The following is a 16,824-nucleotide window of genomic DNA, read 5'->3' as shown; positions in this document are numbered from 1 at the left end:
GACTTGCTGTTAGTGGTTTTAAAAATGTGACATAAATGCCTAATTAAGCATAGGATGACATCACTTGGGTCTGAAGAAGATCTAAACTGTATTACTCAATATTTATTTTTCTTATAACCATCATAGCTTCTCTCTAGTCTCCATTTATTCTACTAAAACATACACACACACACACACACACACACTCTCTCTCTCCAATTACAAATCAGTCCTATGAATAAACATGATACAGTAACACATGGCCTAGAATAGTTTGTGTAGAAGAAAATAGTTGCATATAAGAACATTAACTTAGTAAAGATTACCATGCAGGTGTCTTCAGTTTAAAAAGCTTTTCAGAAGCTTGTATCACTCTCAAGTGATCATTAGCAAGTACACTGGCACCAAGGAAAAATCCAACTTCCCAGTAGCTCTGGAGTTTTTCCAGGTTTCCCTTTTTACCAAGCAGACTACTTAGTTTCACTCCTAAGAAAATAAAAAGAATGAAGATTTTTAACAAATGTATACCTGATGCACAAAATAAGAATTTGTTGTCTAATTAGCTCTTGATCCTAACAAAAACAAAAAATGTCAAAGTTTTGTCTTCATTTATGCAAACATCTGATAATTCTTCAATTACTGATAGACTTCTAATTTTGTGACAACAGACTGAATTCTGTGTATTCTCGAAAACCAGGGTTATTCAACTCCTGAATAATTTCAGCAAACACAATTACATAAATTTTTCATCTGGATGAAGAAAGAGGCCCTCTGTAAATTTTAGATACACCAAAAAAAGGACTAGCCAAGGATGCCAAAGTATAATATAGAGCAGGCACAGTCACATCATGTAATAAGCCCTCAATACAGTAAAATCCTCAAAAAGCATATTCTTGGGATATAAATATAAATATATATATATATATATATATATATATATATATATATATAAGCTTTTACTATTTGTGTTCTTAGTCCTTTCTCATCTTTCAGATGAAGTCTATTGCCTATCCTGTCAATTTTGCTATAGAGCATTTATATTACTATATGCTAGGTACTGTGCTAAGTGCTTTACAAATATTATCTCATTTGATCCTCATAATATCCCTGAAAGTTTGGTGCTTAATATCATCTTCATTTTACATATAAGAAAACTGAGGAAAATAAAGGATAAATTACTTGCCTAGAAATGCAGAAATAGGATGTGTCCAAAGCCACATTTTAAGTCAGATTTTGACTCTAGGCTTTCATATATGGCTCCCTTCTCTCTTCTAATATGGCTACCATCATAGTGCAAGACCTCCTAATCTTATACCTAGATTATTGTAATATTTTAGTGCTTGGTCTCTCTGCCTCAGGTCCTTCCCTAGTCTAATCCCTCCTGCACTCAGATATCGAAGTGAATTATCATCACAATCATTTCAGATTGGCCAATTTCTTAAAAGCATCTTACTATTTACCAAGTCCATTTTACCTTCAAGGATTTTCTCTGAAATTTTAATGTTTTGTATATTAGCAATTCATCACTCACATATCAGTTATCTAAAGCTAACCATACATTTTTCTTTGGATAGAAAAGGGGTTAAAAATGTATTATCTAGTTCAAATACCAAAGCAGAAATCAAGTACATAGTTTAGAATTTTATCAAGAATCAGGGGATTTACTTTTCAGAAAAAACAGCTCATAATATTTATACTTCCACAATAATAGTTCCTGGAGAACAAGGGTGGGGAACCTTTTTTCTGCCAAGGACCATTTGAATATTTATAACATCATTCACAGGCCATACAAAATTATCAACTTATAGAACTCAAACAGTGGGAGATTGTTGTACCTAGTTTTCAGCTCATAATTGCCCGTGGTCACCTTAACAAATTATTTCACAGGTTTTGTAGGGCCTGTAGGCCAGTTATTCCCTCCTTCTGCTCCAGAAACTTCAACACCCACCAGAAAAGTAATGTTTTTAACTTAAGAAGGCAAAAATTGGTAAATAGTGATCTCAGTATAGCTAGACAATTTATCCTTATAATAGATAATACCTCAGAATTGTGCACCTTTGGGTCTCTAGCATAACAGAATGAACCACTATTCAAAGGGAATAGGATCCATCTCTCCATAATTTTCCTTCATTATATCTCAGTGATATGAAGCAACTAGGTGTTGTACTATATAGTAGAAGGCTGGATTTAATATCAAAAGATTATTGTTCAATCATGGTGGATACTGTGTGGCCCTGTGGACCATAGCATCCAAATATTATCCATGGTTTTTGTTTTTTGTTGGGGGAGATTTGGGGGTAAGGAAGATGGTTGGCAAACTAATATTTGCCCTTTTCTTTTCCAGTGGATTAAGATAAAAAGGGTTAAGTGTGTGATTATCCACTAGTTATTTCTAATATCAAAAAAAGTTCTGAATTCCTTAGAGACTTTCTTAGCTGTGGGACTCTAGGCAAATCACTTAACTTCTCAGTTTCAGCATTAGTACACTCCTCTGTAAAATGGGTATTATAATAAGAGCACTTATCCCAACAGGATCAAATGATATAAAACATATACAGCTTTTTGCAAATCTTAAAGCATTATGTAAATGTTGGCTAGAAGAGGCTTCCCTTTCTCAATTTACTTGGATCAACAAAGGGTAATGGAGTGTAAATGCTAGATAGGTGAGACTTCTCTTTCTTAATTTCCATGTAAGAACAAGGGGAAAATTACCAACTTTCCGTAGCTCAAAGGAAGATTCGAATTGGTGTCCAGCTGCCAGAAGGAGGACTGCATAATTAATTCCTGACTGTAGTGTTGGCTCAGATTCAAATGCCTTTTTGAACCTATGAAAACAAAGACATAAGTTTACTTTCTAAATCATGAAATACGGGGCGTGCTTAGCTTCTGTTTGCATTACTACAATGTTCAGGCAAGTAGAAAGATTCCACTGTGTTTCACCCCAGAGTCTCAGTAACAGTTAAGTAGCCAACGGTTTAAATAACCCCTTCAGTTTTCTGTCAGCTATATCACTTTTTGCATTTTATGATGAGGTCCTAAAAAGGAGACCTTGTAAAATATCAAAGATGTGGGCATTAAAAAAAAAATTAAAAAAAAGCCCAGCCTCTATTGACACAAATTGTTGGGGAGAGGGAGAATCTAAAAGAAAAACCTCATTTCCTTGGATTTGACACTCAGTTTGGTAGCTGTTGTACAAAAAAATGAAAAATGAGAATATGCAATCCACAAATGATGGAAATTAAGAAAGAGGGATTGTGGTTGTGCATAGTAATTTGGATTCAAAGACAATCAGCCTGAAATGAACCCTTTCTGTGAATATTCATGGAAAGGAAATAGCAGTCCCACATCATATGCCATTCTGGCAAAGGTTGAGAATTATGCACAAGCCCAGGATGAGAACAGCACATCTGCTGTATTTTCCTGATGACGCTTTTCAGTGTCAGTTTTTAGACAGTTTCTTCATAAACTGCATCATTATTTAGATAAAAGTGTCATCATTCAATCACATTTCATTGAGGGGTTCTGAGAAAAAGAAAATTAATGTGAACATAGGGCTGCCTTTCAGGCATTCAAATGGAAAAGCACAAAAGTTTGTTGTTGTTATTTTTTTTTTTCTTTTAAAAACAGAAGGGCAGCTGGATGAATCACTAGATAGTGTTGGGCCTGCAATCAGGAAAACCTGAGTTCAAATCCAGCTTTGGACACCTCCTAGCTGTATGAACCTGGGCAAGTCATTTAACTCTGTCTGTCTTAATCTACAGGAAAAGGAAATGGCAAATCATTATCTTTGCCAAGAAGATCCCATGAAGAATAAAGTCCATGGGATCACAAGGAGATGACTGAATGACTGAACAAAACCTTAAAAATGGAAAAAGATGACTAAATACAAGCTAACTTGCTTTTTAAAGGATTCTAAGACACTTTAAAGGTGAGGAAAATGACTTACTAAAAGATGTCAAAATTTCAAAACTTAAATGGAAAACAATAAAGGTGAAATGGAAAACAAAAAAGATGATGAAATTTGACCTGAGGTAGTACTGTGGAAATGGTCCTAAAAGTAAACTCTTTAAAACTCCAACTCTGTTAAACATTTAAATTCTTAAGGCCTTTGTTTTCATATCTGTAAAATGGGAATTATAGCTGCAGTGCCTACCTCATAGAACTAGTCCAAAGATCAGAATTTTTTAACCATATGAAACCATATAATTGTGAGCTATCATTATTCAGTAATGAGGGCCAAAAATAATTTTCTTTCTAAAGATGGCATTTTGAAAATCAGAACATATTTCTGAATGAAACCAAAAACCAAACAAGCATTAATCTTAACTAGCTGGCTCCTGTAATTATGTGCCCTTGAATTGGGGAAATTATTTATGACATTTAACTGGTCCTTTATTATAGCCATTAAACATATTTTTTTCCTCTCCAAAAAGTGCAGGTCTTTTACATTTAAAAAATGGAATTAAGTACACCCGCAGCAGGTAATCATAGGACACTTCTACCAGGGAAAATGTAATTTGTAAACCTTTCATAGACTCATGGGAATACACTAGACAATCAGTCAGGTACAATGTTGATCCAGGCCAAAAAGTGGCTTACCATTTAGATCTAAAGTTGATAGAGGAACTGGACAATATTTACATATCATTCATAGCACTTGGAGTTAGTTGCAAGGGATCCTAGAGATAATTTAATCAACTTACTTGTTTTACAAAAGAGGAAATTAAGACCCAGAGAAAATTATTGACATGTAGGACATCATCTAGGTAGTTCAAAGAAGAGGGAGGATTTGAATTGAACTTGGCATAAATTGTAGTAAGCACTTAGTAAATGTTTATTGATTGACATGATTGAATCACCTCGATTTCTGAGTATTCCTTTTGAACTCTAAATGTCAAATTTTCTTACAAGCTCCTTTTTTACCTTTTCAATTGTTCTTTTTTCCTCTTCTTCTCCCCTAACTGTTGGCATTTCCCAACATTCTGTTATGAGTCCTTCTTCTTATCTATACTCTCCTTTGGCCATCTTGCTTTTTTTTCTTATGGTTTCAACTATCACTTCTTTGAACATGATCTCCCAAATCTGTCTCTAATTTGACCTCATTCTCAAGACACATTTTCCAGTTGTGGATAGATGTCTTCACTTAGATGTCTATCAACTACCTTGTACTCCACGTTTCTAAAATTAAATTAATCATTCTCCCCTCAAAACCTGTTCCCCTCCCACTTCTCTCTGTCTGTGACTGCATCCTTTGTAACTCAAACCTGAAATCTTAGTTTCATCCCATGCAACAAAACCTCTTTGAGAGCAGAAACAAAATCATTTTTATCTATGTCCTTTATTCGTAGGGACAAAGCTCCCTGCACAAAATAGACATGTAAATTTTGTTGACTTTTCAAATTAATTCTTAATTTTGATTTTATCACTTCCCCCAATCTGATCCAGATTTTTAAAATCCTGGTGAATCTGTTTCGACTGTCTCTCTCAAATCTACCTTGTTTTCACTATTACTTAAATCATAAAAAAATTTATTTTAAGACATTTCTTTGGTATGTATATATAAAATTTATTATTTATTAATGACAAAAGCAAATTTGCAAACTAATGAAATAGATATGCTTATTTTCACATAAAGAATTAAATTTCAGTAAAATATTAGATACATTTACTCCTGCCAAATTTTTAGCAACCCTCACATTCAGTTACATGACCCCATGTGGGATCATGATGCACAGTTTATGAAGCTTTCACTTACACCACCACTGCCAGCCCAGCCCAGGTTTCACTGCTTCTTGCTTGGACTTCTGTAATAATCTTCCTTCTGTTAGTCCCTCCCTACTGTAGGTTACCATATACATATACATGACATATACCATGTCATTCCCATAATCTAAATTATGACTCCCAATAAACTTGTACACATTTTTCAAAAATGACAGTACACATATTACCTCCTGAATGAAAAGCCTTGTTTATTGCCCTTTCCTCCCTCCATCATCTAAAGTAATCTTTCTATCCTCTGAATTGCTCTAGCAATCTTTTCCTGCATTTCTAATTTTACTTGGAATTATAGTCTTGCATGTAGAAAATGTAGAAAGCAGCTGCCATCCCTCCACTTTCTCCAAGTCAACTCTTCTTTAGGTTAAAAATTGCTGGTTCCTCCACAGATCCTAATATAACATAGTTCCCAGGATCTTCACTATCCTGAAGGTCCTTCTCTGTATGCTATCAAACTAATGGCTGAATTTATTAAATTGTGGCAGAACATTAAAGTATGATCTGACCAAGTCAGAATAAAGAAAGGTTATTACTTGCCATATCTAGGTACCATTCTTCTCTCAAAGCATCCTAAGGAAGCATTAGGTTTTTTTTGACTGTCACATGTGTAGAATCATTTTGTGCTTAACTCTTTAATATTTTTTTCCAAAGGAACTTCTGTCTCACCAAACCTCATTCTTCTTCTTCTTCTTCTTCTTCTTCTTCTTCTTCTTCTTCTTCTTCTTCTTCTTCTTCTTCTTCTTCTTCTTCTTCTTCTTCTTCTTCTTCTTCTTCTTCTTCTTCTCTTCTTCTTCTTCTTCTTCTTCTTCTTCTTCTTCTTCTTCTTCTTCTTCTTCTTCTTCTTCTTCTTCTTCTTCTTCTTCTTCTTCTTCTTCTTCTTCTTCTTCTTCTTCTTCTTCTTCTTCTTCTTCTTCTTCTTCTTCTTCTTCTTCTTCTTCTTCTTCTTCTTCTTCTCCTTCTCCTTCTTCTTCTTCTTCTTCTTCTTCTTCTCCTTCTTCTTCTTCTTCTTCTTCTTCCTTCTTCTTCTTCTTCTTCTTCTTCTCCTTCTCCTTCTTCTTCTTCTTCTTCTTCTTCTTCTCCTTCTTCTTCTTCTTCTTCTTCTTCTTCTTCTTCTTCTTTCTTCTTCTTCTTCTTCTTCTTCTTCTTCTTCTTCTTCTTCTTCTTCTTCTTCTCCTTCTTCTTCTTCTTCTTTCTTCTTCTTCTTCTTCTTCTTCTTCTTCTTCTCCTTCTTCTTCTTCTTCTTTCTTCTTCTTCTTCTTCTTCTTCTTCTTCTTCTCCTTCTTCTCCTTCTTCTTTCTTCTTCTTATTCTTCTTCTTCTTCTTCTTCTTCTTCTTCTTCCTTCTTCTTCTTCTTCTTCTTCTTCTTCTCCTTTCTTCTTCTTCTTCCTTCTTCTTCTTCTTCTTCTTCCTTCTTCTTCTTCTTCTTCTCCTTTCTTCTTCTTCTTCCTTCTTCTTCTTCTTCTTCTTCCTTCTTCTTCTTCTTCTTCTCCTTTCTTCTTCTTCTTCCTTCTTCTTCTTCTTCTTCTTCTTCTTCTTCTTCTTCTTCTTCTTCTTCTTCTTCTTCTTCTTCTCTTCTTCTTCTTCTTCTTCTTCTTCTTTCTTCTTCTTCTTCTTCTTCTTCTTCTCCTTCTTCTTCTTCTTCTTCTTCTTCTTTTTTTTAATTATAGCTTTTTATTTATATGCATGGGTAATTTTTCAGCATTGACAATTGCCAAACCTTTTGTTCCAATTTTTCCCTTCTTTCCCCCCACCCCCTCCTCCAGATGGCAGGTAGACCAATACATATTAAATATGTTAAAGTATATGTTAAATACAATATATATATGCATACATACATACATACACATGTCCATACAGTTATTTTGCTGCAGAAGAAGAATCGGACTTTGAAATAGTGTACAATTAGCCTGTGAAGGAAATAAAAAAGGCAAGCAAACAAAAATAGAGGGACTGGGAATACTATGTAGTGGTTCACACTCATTTCCCAGAATTCTTTCACTGGATGTAGCTGGTTCTATTCATTACTGCACAAATGGAACTCATTTGGTTCATTTCATTGTTGAAGAGAGCCACGTCCATCAGAATTGATCATCATATAGTGTTGTTGTTGAAGTATATAATGATCTCCTAGTTCTGCTCACTTCACTCAGCATCAGTTTATGTAAGTCTCTCCAGGCCTTTATGAAATCATCCTATTTATCATTTTTTACAGAACAATAATATTCCATAATATTCATATACCACAGTTTATTCAGCCATTCTCCAATTGATGGGCATCCACTCAGTTTCCAGTTTCTGGCCACTACAAAGAGGGCTGCCACAAACATTCTCACACATATGGGTCCTTTTCCCTTCTTTAAAATCTCTTTGGGATATAAGCCCAGTAGTAACACTGCTGGGTCAAAGGGTATGCACAGTGTGATAACTTTCTGAGCATAGTTCCAAATTGCTCTCCAGAATGGCTGGATGTATTCACAATTCCACCAACAATGCATCAATGTCCCAGTTTTCCCACATCCCCTCCAACATTCTGAATTATCTTTCCCTGTCATTCTAGCCAGTCTGACAGGTGTATAGTGGTATCTCAGAGTTGTCTTAATTTGCATTTCTCTGATTAATAATGACTTGGAGCATCTTTTCATAGGGCTTGAAATAGTTTCAATTTCTTTATCTGAGAATTATCTGTTTATATCCTTTGACCATTTATCAATTGGAGAATGGCTTGATTTCTTATAAATTTGAGTCAATTCTCTATATATTTTGGAAATGAGGCCTTTATCAGAACCTTTGACTGTAAAAATGTTTTCCCAGTTTATTGCTTCCCTTCTAATCTCGTCTGAATTAATTTTGTTTGCACAAAAACTCTTCAATTTGATATAATCAAAATTTTCTATTTTGTGATCAATAATGTTCTCTAGTTCTTCTTTGGTCACAAATTCCTTCCTCCTCCACAAGTCTGAGAGGTAAACTATCCTATATTCCTCTAATTTATTTATAATCTCGTTCTTTATGCCTAGATCATGAACCCATTTTGACCTTATTTGGTATATGGTGTTAAGTGTGGGTCAATGCTTAGTCTCTGCCATATTGATTTCCAATTTTCCCAGCAGTTTTTGTCAAACAGTGAATTCTTATCCCAAAAGCTGGGTCTTTGGGTTTGTCAAACACTAGATTATTAAAATTATTGACTATTTTGTCCTTTGAATCTAACCTATTCCACTGATCAACTCATCTGTTTCTTAGTCAATACCAAATGGTTTTGGTAATCACTGCTTTATAATATAATTTTAGATCTGGTACAGCTAGGCCACCTTCATTTGATTTTTTTCATTAGTTCCCTTGAAAATCTTGACCTTTTATTCTTCCAGATGAATTTTGTTGTTATTTTTTCTAGATCATTAAAATAGTTTTTTGGGAGTCTGATTAGTATAGCATTAAATAAATAGATTAGTTTAGGGTTTTCATCTTTATTATATTTGCTCACCCTATCCAAGAGCACTTACTATTTTTCCAATTGGTTACATCTGACTTTATTTGTGTAGAAATTGTTTTGTAGTTTAGCTCATATAGTTCCTGATTTTCCCTTGGCAGATAGATTCCACAAACCTCACCCTTCTTGTACTTGTGAACTTGATTTTTTGAACCCAAGCATAAAAATTCACCTTGATGCCTCTAAATAATAATTTTATTATATAATATATAATACATTTATATATTATATACATAATTTATATAATAAATAATAATAATTAATCTTATTAAATTTTTTGCCCAATGTTCCAGCATACTGAATCTTTTAGGAACTTAACTCTGTTATCTAATATGTCAACTATCCAAAAAATATGATGAAGCTTTTTATACCTTTTCCCAAATTCCTTTGGTTAACCTCAGATCCCTACAAGACTTCATTGAAGATTTCCTTCCAAACTAATGTTATACTATCAACAGATACTCTTTGGATAGTCATTCAATCAGTTTGGGTTCTATTGTTTTCTAGACCACATCTCTCCATTCTGTTTAAAATAATAGTATGAATTGTTTTGCTATGACAAAAATAAATCATATCTATAGCATTCCACCTAAGTACCAATTCAGCAATCCTATCAAGAAAAGGAAATTAGGTCAGTTTAATACAACCATATTCTTGTCAGTGAATCCCATAGATAGATAGATATCTCTTTAGAACAAAGATAATATTTTGGGGTCATGCATAATTTATAAGAAACCGAACCATTCTCCAATTGATAAATGGTCAAAGGATATGAACAGACAATTCTCAGAGGAAGAAATTGAAACTATATCCACTCACATGAAAGAGTGTTCCAAATCACTACTGATCAGAGAAATGCAAATTAAGACCACTCTGAGATACCACTACACACCTGTCAGATTGGCTAAGATGACAGGAACAAATAATGACAAATGTTGGAGGGGATGTGGGGAAATTGGGACACTAATACATTGCTGGTGGAGTTGTGAAAGAATCCAGCCATTCTGGAGAGCAATCTGGAATTATGCCCAAAAAGTTATCAAACTGTGCATACCCTTTGACCCAGCAGCGCTACTACTGGGATTATATCCCAAAGAAATACTAAAGAGCGGAAAGAGACATATATGTGCCAAAATGTTTGTGGCAGCTCTTTTTGTTGTAGCTAGAAACTGGAAGATGAATGGATGTCCATCAATTGGAGAATGGTTGGGTAAATTGTGGTATATGAAGGTTATGGAATATTATTGCTCGGTAAGAAATGACCAGCAGGAGGAATATAGAGAGGCCTGGAGAGACTTAAATCAACTGATGCTGAGTGAAATGAGCAGAACCAGAAGATCACTGTACACTTCAACAACAATACTGTATGAGGATGTATTCTGACGGAAGTGGAAATCTTCAACATAAAGAAGATCCAGCTCACTTCCAGTTGATCAATGATGGACAGAGGTAGCTACACCCAGAGAAGAAACACTGGGAGGGGAATGAAAATTGTTAGCACTAATATCTGTCTGCCCAGGTTGCATGTACCTTTGGATTCTAATGTTTATTGTGCAACAAGAAAATGATATTCGCACACATGTATTGTACCTAGATTATATTGTAACACATGTAAAATGTATGGTATTGCCTGTCATCGGGGGGAGGGAATAGAGGGAGGGGGGGTAATTTGGAAAAATGAATACAAGGGATAATATTATAAAATATATATATATATATATAATAAAAAAAATTAAAAAAATAAAATAAAAATATTATTGTGTCTCAAGGAATAGGGAGGCACCAGGAGAGGGACAGAGACTGGACCAAGAAGTCGGTGGAGCCGTGAGAACACATGCAACATTTATGGATTGAGTTTGCAGTCTTATAAGGCCATTATGATAGATAGATATCTCTTTAGAACAAAGATAATATTTTGGGGTCATGAATTTTTTTTTGAGTTTTGATCCCTCTGGTTGTGGTGAAAGCAATGGACTTTTTCTCTAGGATAAATATTTTAGATGTATAAGAGAAAATATATAGGATTATGAAGTAAATTACATTGACACGATTACAAAAAAATTTAAGTTCACAAATCTTAGGTTTAAATGTTTCTGCTTTCGAAAATTTCATACATACCCCTTGCTCTATTCTTTTTAGAACTATTTTTCTTTGTGTGTTCAAAATGTCATTTTTGATAAATTCCCGTCCCACTTCTACTAGGCTAACAAGAAAGAAAGAAAGAAAGAAAGAAAGAAAGAAAGAAAGAAAGAAAGAAAGAAAGAAAGAAAGAAAGAAAGAAAGAAAGAAAGAAAGAAAGAAAGAAAGAAAGAAAGAAAGAAAGAAAGAAAGAAAGAAAGAAAGAAAGAAAGAAAGAAAGAAAGAAAGAAAGAAAGAAAGAAAGAAAGAAAGAAAAGAAAGAAAGAAAGAAAGAGGGAGGAAGAAGGGAGGAAGGAAGGAAGAAGGGAGGAAAAGAGAGAGGGAAAGAGGAAAGAAGGGAAAAAGAGGATTTGTAAGTGCTTATTACTGTGTTAAGCAGTAGGAATAAAAATGCTAAGAAGGTCAGAACCTTCATTTATGCCTTTTCATTTACAAAAAGACATTACTTATACTGGAAGCAATTTGGAAAGTAGCAGTTTGGGACTGGTTAGGAAGTGATGTGGTGGCCTGGCAGCAAAGAGGACATACACACTCAATATGGCTATAGAGATCTATCTACCCTGCAGGAAAGTATGAGGGGGGGAAAGATATGGAAGGAGAAGAGGGTGATAGAAGAGAGGGGGATGATATTGGGGGAGAGGGAAAGTAGTCTGAAGCAAAACATTTTTGAGGAGGAACAGAGTGAAAGGAGAGAGAAAATAGAATAAATGGGGTGGAAACCGCAATAGTAATTGTAAAAAGAATTTAAGCAAATTTCTCTGATGAGACCTCTTTTCTCAAAAATGAAGTCAAATTTCTCAAAAATGAGTCAAATTCATTAAAAAAAATAAGAGCCATGCTCCAATTGATAAATGATCAAAAGATATGAAGTAAACACCCAAAGAGCTATAAATTCATCCATATTCTTTGACTCAACAATATCACTACTAGTCATGAATCCCAAGAAAACTTTTTAAAAATAGGAAAAGAACCCATATTTGCCCTTTCCCAGGGCAAAAAATTGGAAACTGAGGGGATGCCCATCAATTGGGGAATGGCTGAATAAATTGTGGCATATGATTATAATGGACTAATAAAGTTCATGGGGAATGAGCAGGATGCTCTCAAAAAAACCTGGAGGTGCAGCTAGGTGGCGCAGTGGATAGAGCGCCAGCCTTGAATTCAGGAGGACCGGAGTTCAAATGTGATCTCAGACACTTAACACTTCCGAGCTGTGTGACCCTGGGCAAATCACTTAACTCCAGCCTTAAAAAAAAAAAAAAAAAAAAAAAAGAAAAGAAAAACCTGGAAAGCTGTCCATAAACTGAAACACAGTATATGGTATAAAGTAATAGCAATGTTCTGGGATGGCCAGCTGTGCATGACTGCTGTTCTCACCAAAACACTGATCCACAATTACTCTGAAGAATTTAGGATGAAGAATCCTATTCATAACCAGAGAAGAAACTGGTTGTTTCTCAATACAGATTAAAGCATATCCCCCCTCCCCCATCTTTGTTTGTCTGTCTGTCTGTCTCTCTGTCTCTCTATTTTTAACTTCACTTGTCTTGAGGTTTTTTTGAGGGGAGGGGTAGAGACCTATGTTTTTGTTTTTTTTTTAACCACATGACTTTTAAGGAAATGTTTGCATAACTTCACATGTGCTTTCCTAATAGGGGCTAGAGGTGGGAATAAGGGAGAGAATCTAGAATTCAAAAGTTTTAAAAACCAATGTAAAAATTGTTTTAAATGTAACTAGGAAAAATGAAAATATAAAAATAAAAACCTCAGCCAGATATTAAGAAATGGTTATTTGAGGGAAGACAAGTGATCCCCTACCAGAAAAGATGTTGATTCACATAAGGTTTCAGAGGAATTTAAATCAGCTAGTTCTTCCTTTACCTCTTAATTTTTAAAATAGCAAACAAGAAGAAGCTCACCTATTAGGGTGAGGGCCCTAACAGGGCTCCAAACACTGAGTTCTGGTATAGAGGAAGATGGCCAGAATAACAGAGGCCCTAGCTTAGAATGGATAAGAATTTCCCTTGAAGAACTTTAGTTGAGAGAATCTAAGAATTCTAAGTACATATCAGACTATGTCAAGCTTTTTTCTTTCCAAGCATAAATTCTAAAATTAAAATTAAATATTTACTTTCTCTCATAGTGTCACCATTTAAAACTTCACACACCAGTTCCTCCTTGGTGAGAAGCAATTTGAGAATAGAAGTTCACCTTTTTTTTTTTTTTTTTTTTTTGGATAACAAATCAATACATTATTAGTTTTTAGCACAGAGATCAACAGATATCCATGAATATAATAACATACTTCCATTCTTGCTTTTTCACAATTTCATAACTATTTGGTCTTAATAAACTCTAATAACTATCATTTCTGATCCTACATCTATTAATCTTCATCCCTATCTCCTCCCTTTGTTTTATGGATTTCTTCCTATGAATATATATATATATATATGTATATATATATATATATTTATTCCACAATTACAAGTAAAAATTATTTTTAACATTTGTTTTTAAAAAATTTGATTTCTAAATTTCATCCTTCTCTTTCCTCCCCCTTTCTTGAGAAAGCAAGCAATTTGATATAGATTTTACATTTGCAGTAACACAAAACATATTTCCATATTATCTATATTGCAAAAGAAAACACAGACAAAAGAAAAAAAAAGAAAAAGAAAGTATGTTTTGATTTGCACATGAATATATATTTTTAAAAGATAATCTTATCCCACTTTTTTTTTCCCCTATTTGGTTCCTTCTGAATAAAGTATATCTTTTCATAGACATAGAACAGCCATGGGATTCAGCTCATCAAATCTAAATGAATCCTATGACATCCAATTTGCTTCTTTTCATTAAGATTTTTAATTTTCTTGTTGAGATAGTTTGTTCTATTTTAGAATTTATAATCCATTTTATTTAAAAACACAACAGTGTTTTAGATATTCCCCTCTGTTAATGCAATTTGATGTCTATAAGTAAGTTACCTGTATAGGACAATACAATCATCAATGCCGACACAGAAGAAGGCCACAATGGCCTGAATACCAGTTTGTATTTTGCTTTGTTTTGTGCCTTGTGACAAATACACAGCAAACAAATAAGAAGCACTGGGGATATAAATAAACACAAGCAAAAGGAAAGATAGTCCCAGCCCTCAAAGAGATTACATTCTAATGGGGATAGGCAATACTCTAGAAGGAGCTAAAAAAAAAAAAAAAAAAAAAAAAAAGTATGGTGACAAGGAGGATACCTGGATAGGGACATGGTGGTAAAGTCTAGAGACAAATGCACAGCTGGGAGAGGGATAAAGAATGGCTGTTCTGGACCCATCCTCAAGTTGGAAGAAATTTACCAATGGGAGAAAAGGACAGCATGGCAAAGGAATATTCCAAGGCGAGAAGACTCCTGAAAGCTCTAGAATGAAGAGGCAGTTGAGGCATGGTGGACAAAAAGTCAGATGTATAGCAAGCAAGGGAATGAGTATAGTCAGCGTGGGCCCATCTCTAAAACTGAGCCCCCAGAAGGAACATTTTTACCATAGTTAAATAATAACCATGGCCATTCAATTTGTGGTGTGTCTATGCATACTTAGACATGATTGCCAAGACATATTTAAAACCATTCGCAAGATAGAATCTCTTACAACTTGTATTATAATGCCATAGCCTCTGAGAACTCTTGGGCTAGCTCTCTCCATACAATTATGAGAAAAGTAGGCTTTTCGAGGACCATTCAGCATATTTAATAATTACCCAAATAGTGTCTTGTACATAAAACTCATATGAAGATATTTTATAATTTAATTACAGAGAAGTCAAAAAGAAATAAAAAGATAAAAATAGATAGAAACAAATATGGTACAAATCACATACCCAAGCAGAATAATGTATGAGAAAACATGAAGTTAAAGAGTTCATGAACACAGTGAGTTTTTGACTATCCACATTTTAAAAGAATCAATTAAGAATATGAAAAAGAGAATGGTCTTTCAAAAATCAAAGCAATGTGTAAAATTCACTTCCACTGATTCTTTTATCTTTGGTATTAAGGTTAGATTATTAATTCTTCCATGCACTTTTTTCCCTTTCTTTTCTAAGTGTTTACTATCAGTATTTCAAATCAAAGGCTTTTAAATCTCAGTATTTGCTTCCAAGCACTTGTCACTTGATTTCCCCAGTGAAATTGGCTGGAAGATCAATACATGAATCCTTAATTGCAAGTAAATAAAGAAATATTTCTTTGACAAGCTATCATTGTTGCAGGATTTAGAAATGAAACCAAGCCAGGAAGGCACATTACTGAAATGATTATTTCTAGTAAAATACAACCTTGACCCCATCAAAAGTGATAGTAGGACTTGAATAAAGTACATTCTAGTGAGCTAGATATTGTCCATGTCTCTGTGATACCACCTGTGAAAATTGTACACCCAAGTGATCTTAGACCTTCATGGAAATTCATATCTTTGGGAATATTTTTTAAATCATCATTCATAAAATAATCCAAAGTTATGAAAAGAACATGAAATTCAAATTACTGACAGATCTAGAAGGAAGAAAAAAGATATCCACAGTAAAATATACAACAGGAATTCTTAATTTGGGTTGGCTTCATTTTCTATTAAAAAAATTAATAATCTTATCACAACCTTAAATTCTGGGCTAATAACTTTATTCTTCACTCTTATAATACACTTAATTTGCTACCATCCTAACAAATTCAATCTGGAGACCACAGTTCTCCCAAAAGAGGAATGCTTGATTAAAATACTTATGAAAATATTCAAACATTCAGACACATAGATAAATAGATTAAAAATATACATAAAAATTCAATAAGAATTATTCTTATTAATCTCAACTAAGATCATTTTCTTGATATATCTAAAAAGATGACAGCATTAGATCCTAGGGCTTTACCTTTACCAAGACTTCTCATGTGTAAAAGATACATGTATTTATATAGCATATATAAAAAAGATAAAGAATTTTCTTTTTCAAATTAGAAAAAATGCAGAATTATATTTAATAGGCATGTTAATAAAACAAATCTATGCCCTTAATTAAAGAGAAAAAATTTAAGAAATTTTTCTGGCCATAAATTTCTGACCATAGTTTTCAATTTTCCTTTCAGTTCTACCAAATGTGCTAATAATCACAAAATGGTACTTATAAAAATCCTGTCAATCAATTAGGTGATAGGCTAATGAGCTACTATATTTCCAGATATTTTTACAAATATAGAATAACATTTATTACTAAGATCTGACTATGCTGTTATTAAAATAAAAGTTGAAAAGACAAATTCTGAATAAGAATCTAAATCCAATTATTCAGTTCAACAAACTATGGCACAAAAATATTAAGTGTGTTTATTTAAATGAACAAGTTTTAGAGTTGGTATCACAAAACATGGAAGATAGCTAGCTCATT

At 33.7% G+C, this 16,824-nt stretch overlaps 1 protein-coding gene across 2 annotated transcripts in view; it reads right to left on the bottom strand.

Annotated features, from left to right (window-relative positions):
- The window catches only part of MAP3K5 (mitogen-activated protein kinase kinase kinase 5), a 250,131-nt gene that overhangs the window by 106,568 nt on the left and 126,739 nt on the right, over nt 1–16,824 (bottom strand). For both annotated transcript variants that reach the window (XM_074309740.1, XM_074309739.1), the window contains exons 8-9: nt 2,692–2,804; nt 306–465 (exon numbers count right to left, since the gene is read on the bottom strand). In XM_074309740.1, coding sequence (XP_074165841.1) covers nt 306–465; nt 2,692–2,804 — 273 coding nt within the window. The remainder of the gene's footprint in view (nt 1–305; nt 466–2,691; nt 2,805–16,824) is intronic.

This window comes from Sminthopsis crassicaudata, chromosome 4, assembly GCF_048593235.1.
Source record: "Sminthopsis crassicaudata isolate SCR6 chromosome 4, ASM4859323v1, whole genome shotgun sequence".
NCBI classification, from domain to species: domain Eukaryota; kingdom Metazoa; phylum Chordata; class Mammalia; order Dasyuromorphia; family Dasyuridae; genus Sminthopsis; species Sminthopsis crassicaudata.
Note: the sequence above shows the minus strand (reverse complement) of the source record. Positions and strands in the feature narration are given on the sequence as shown.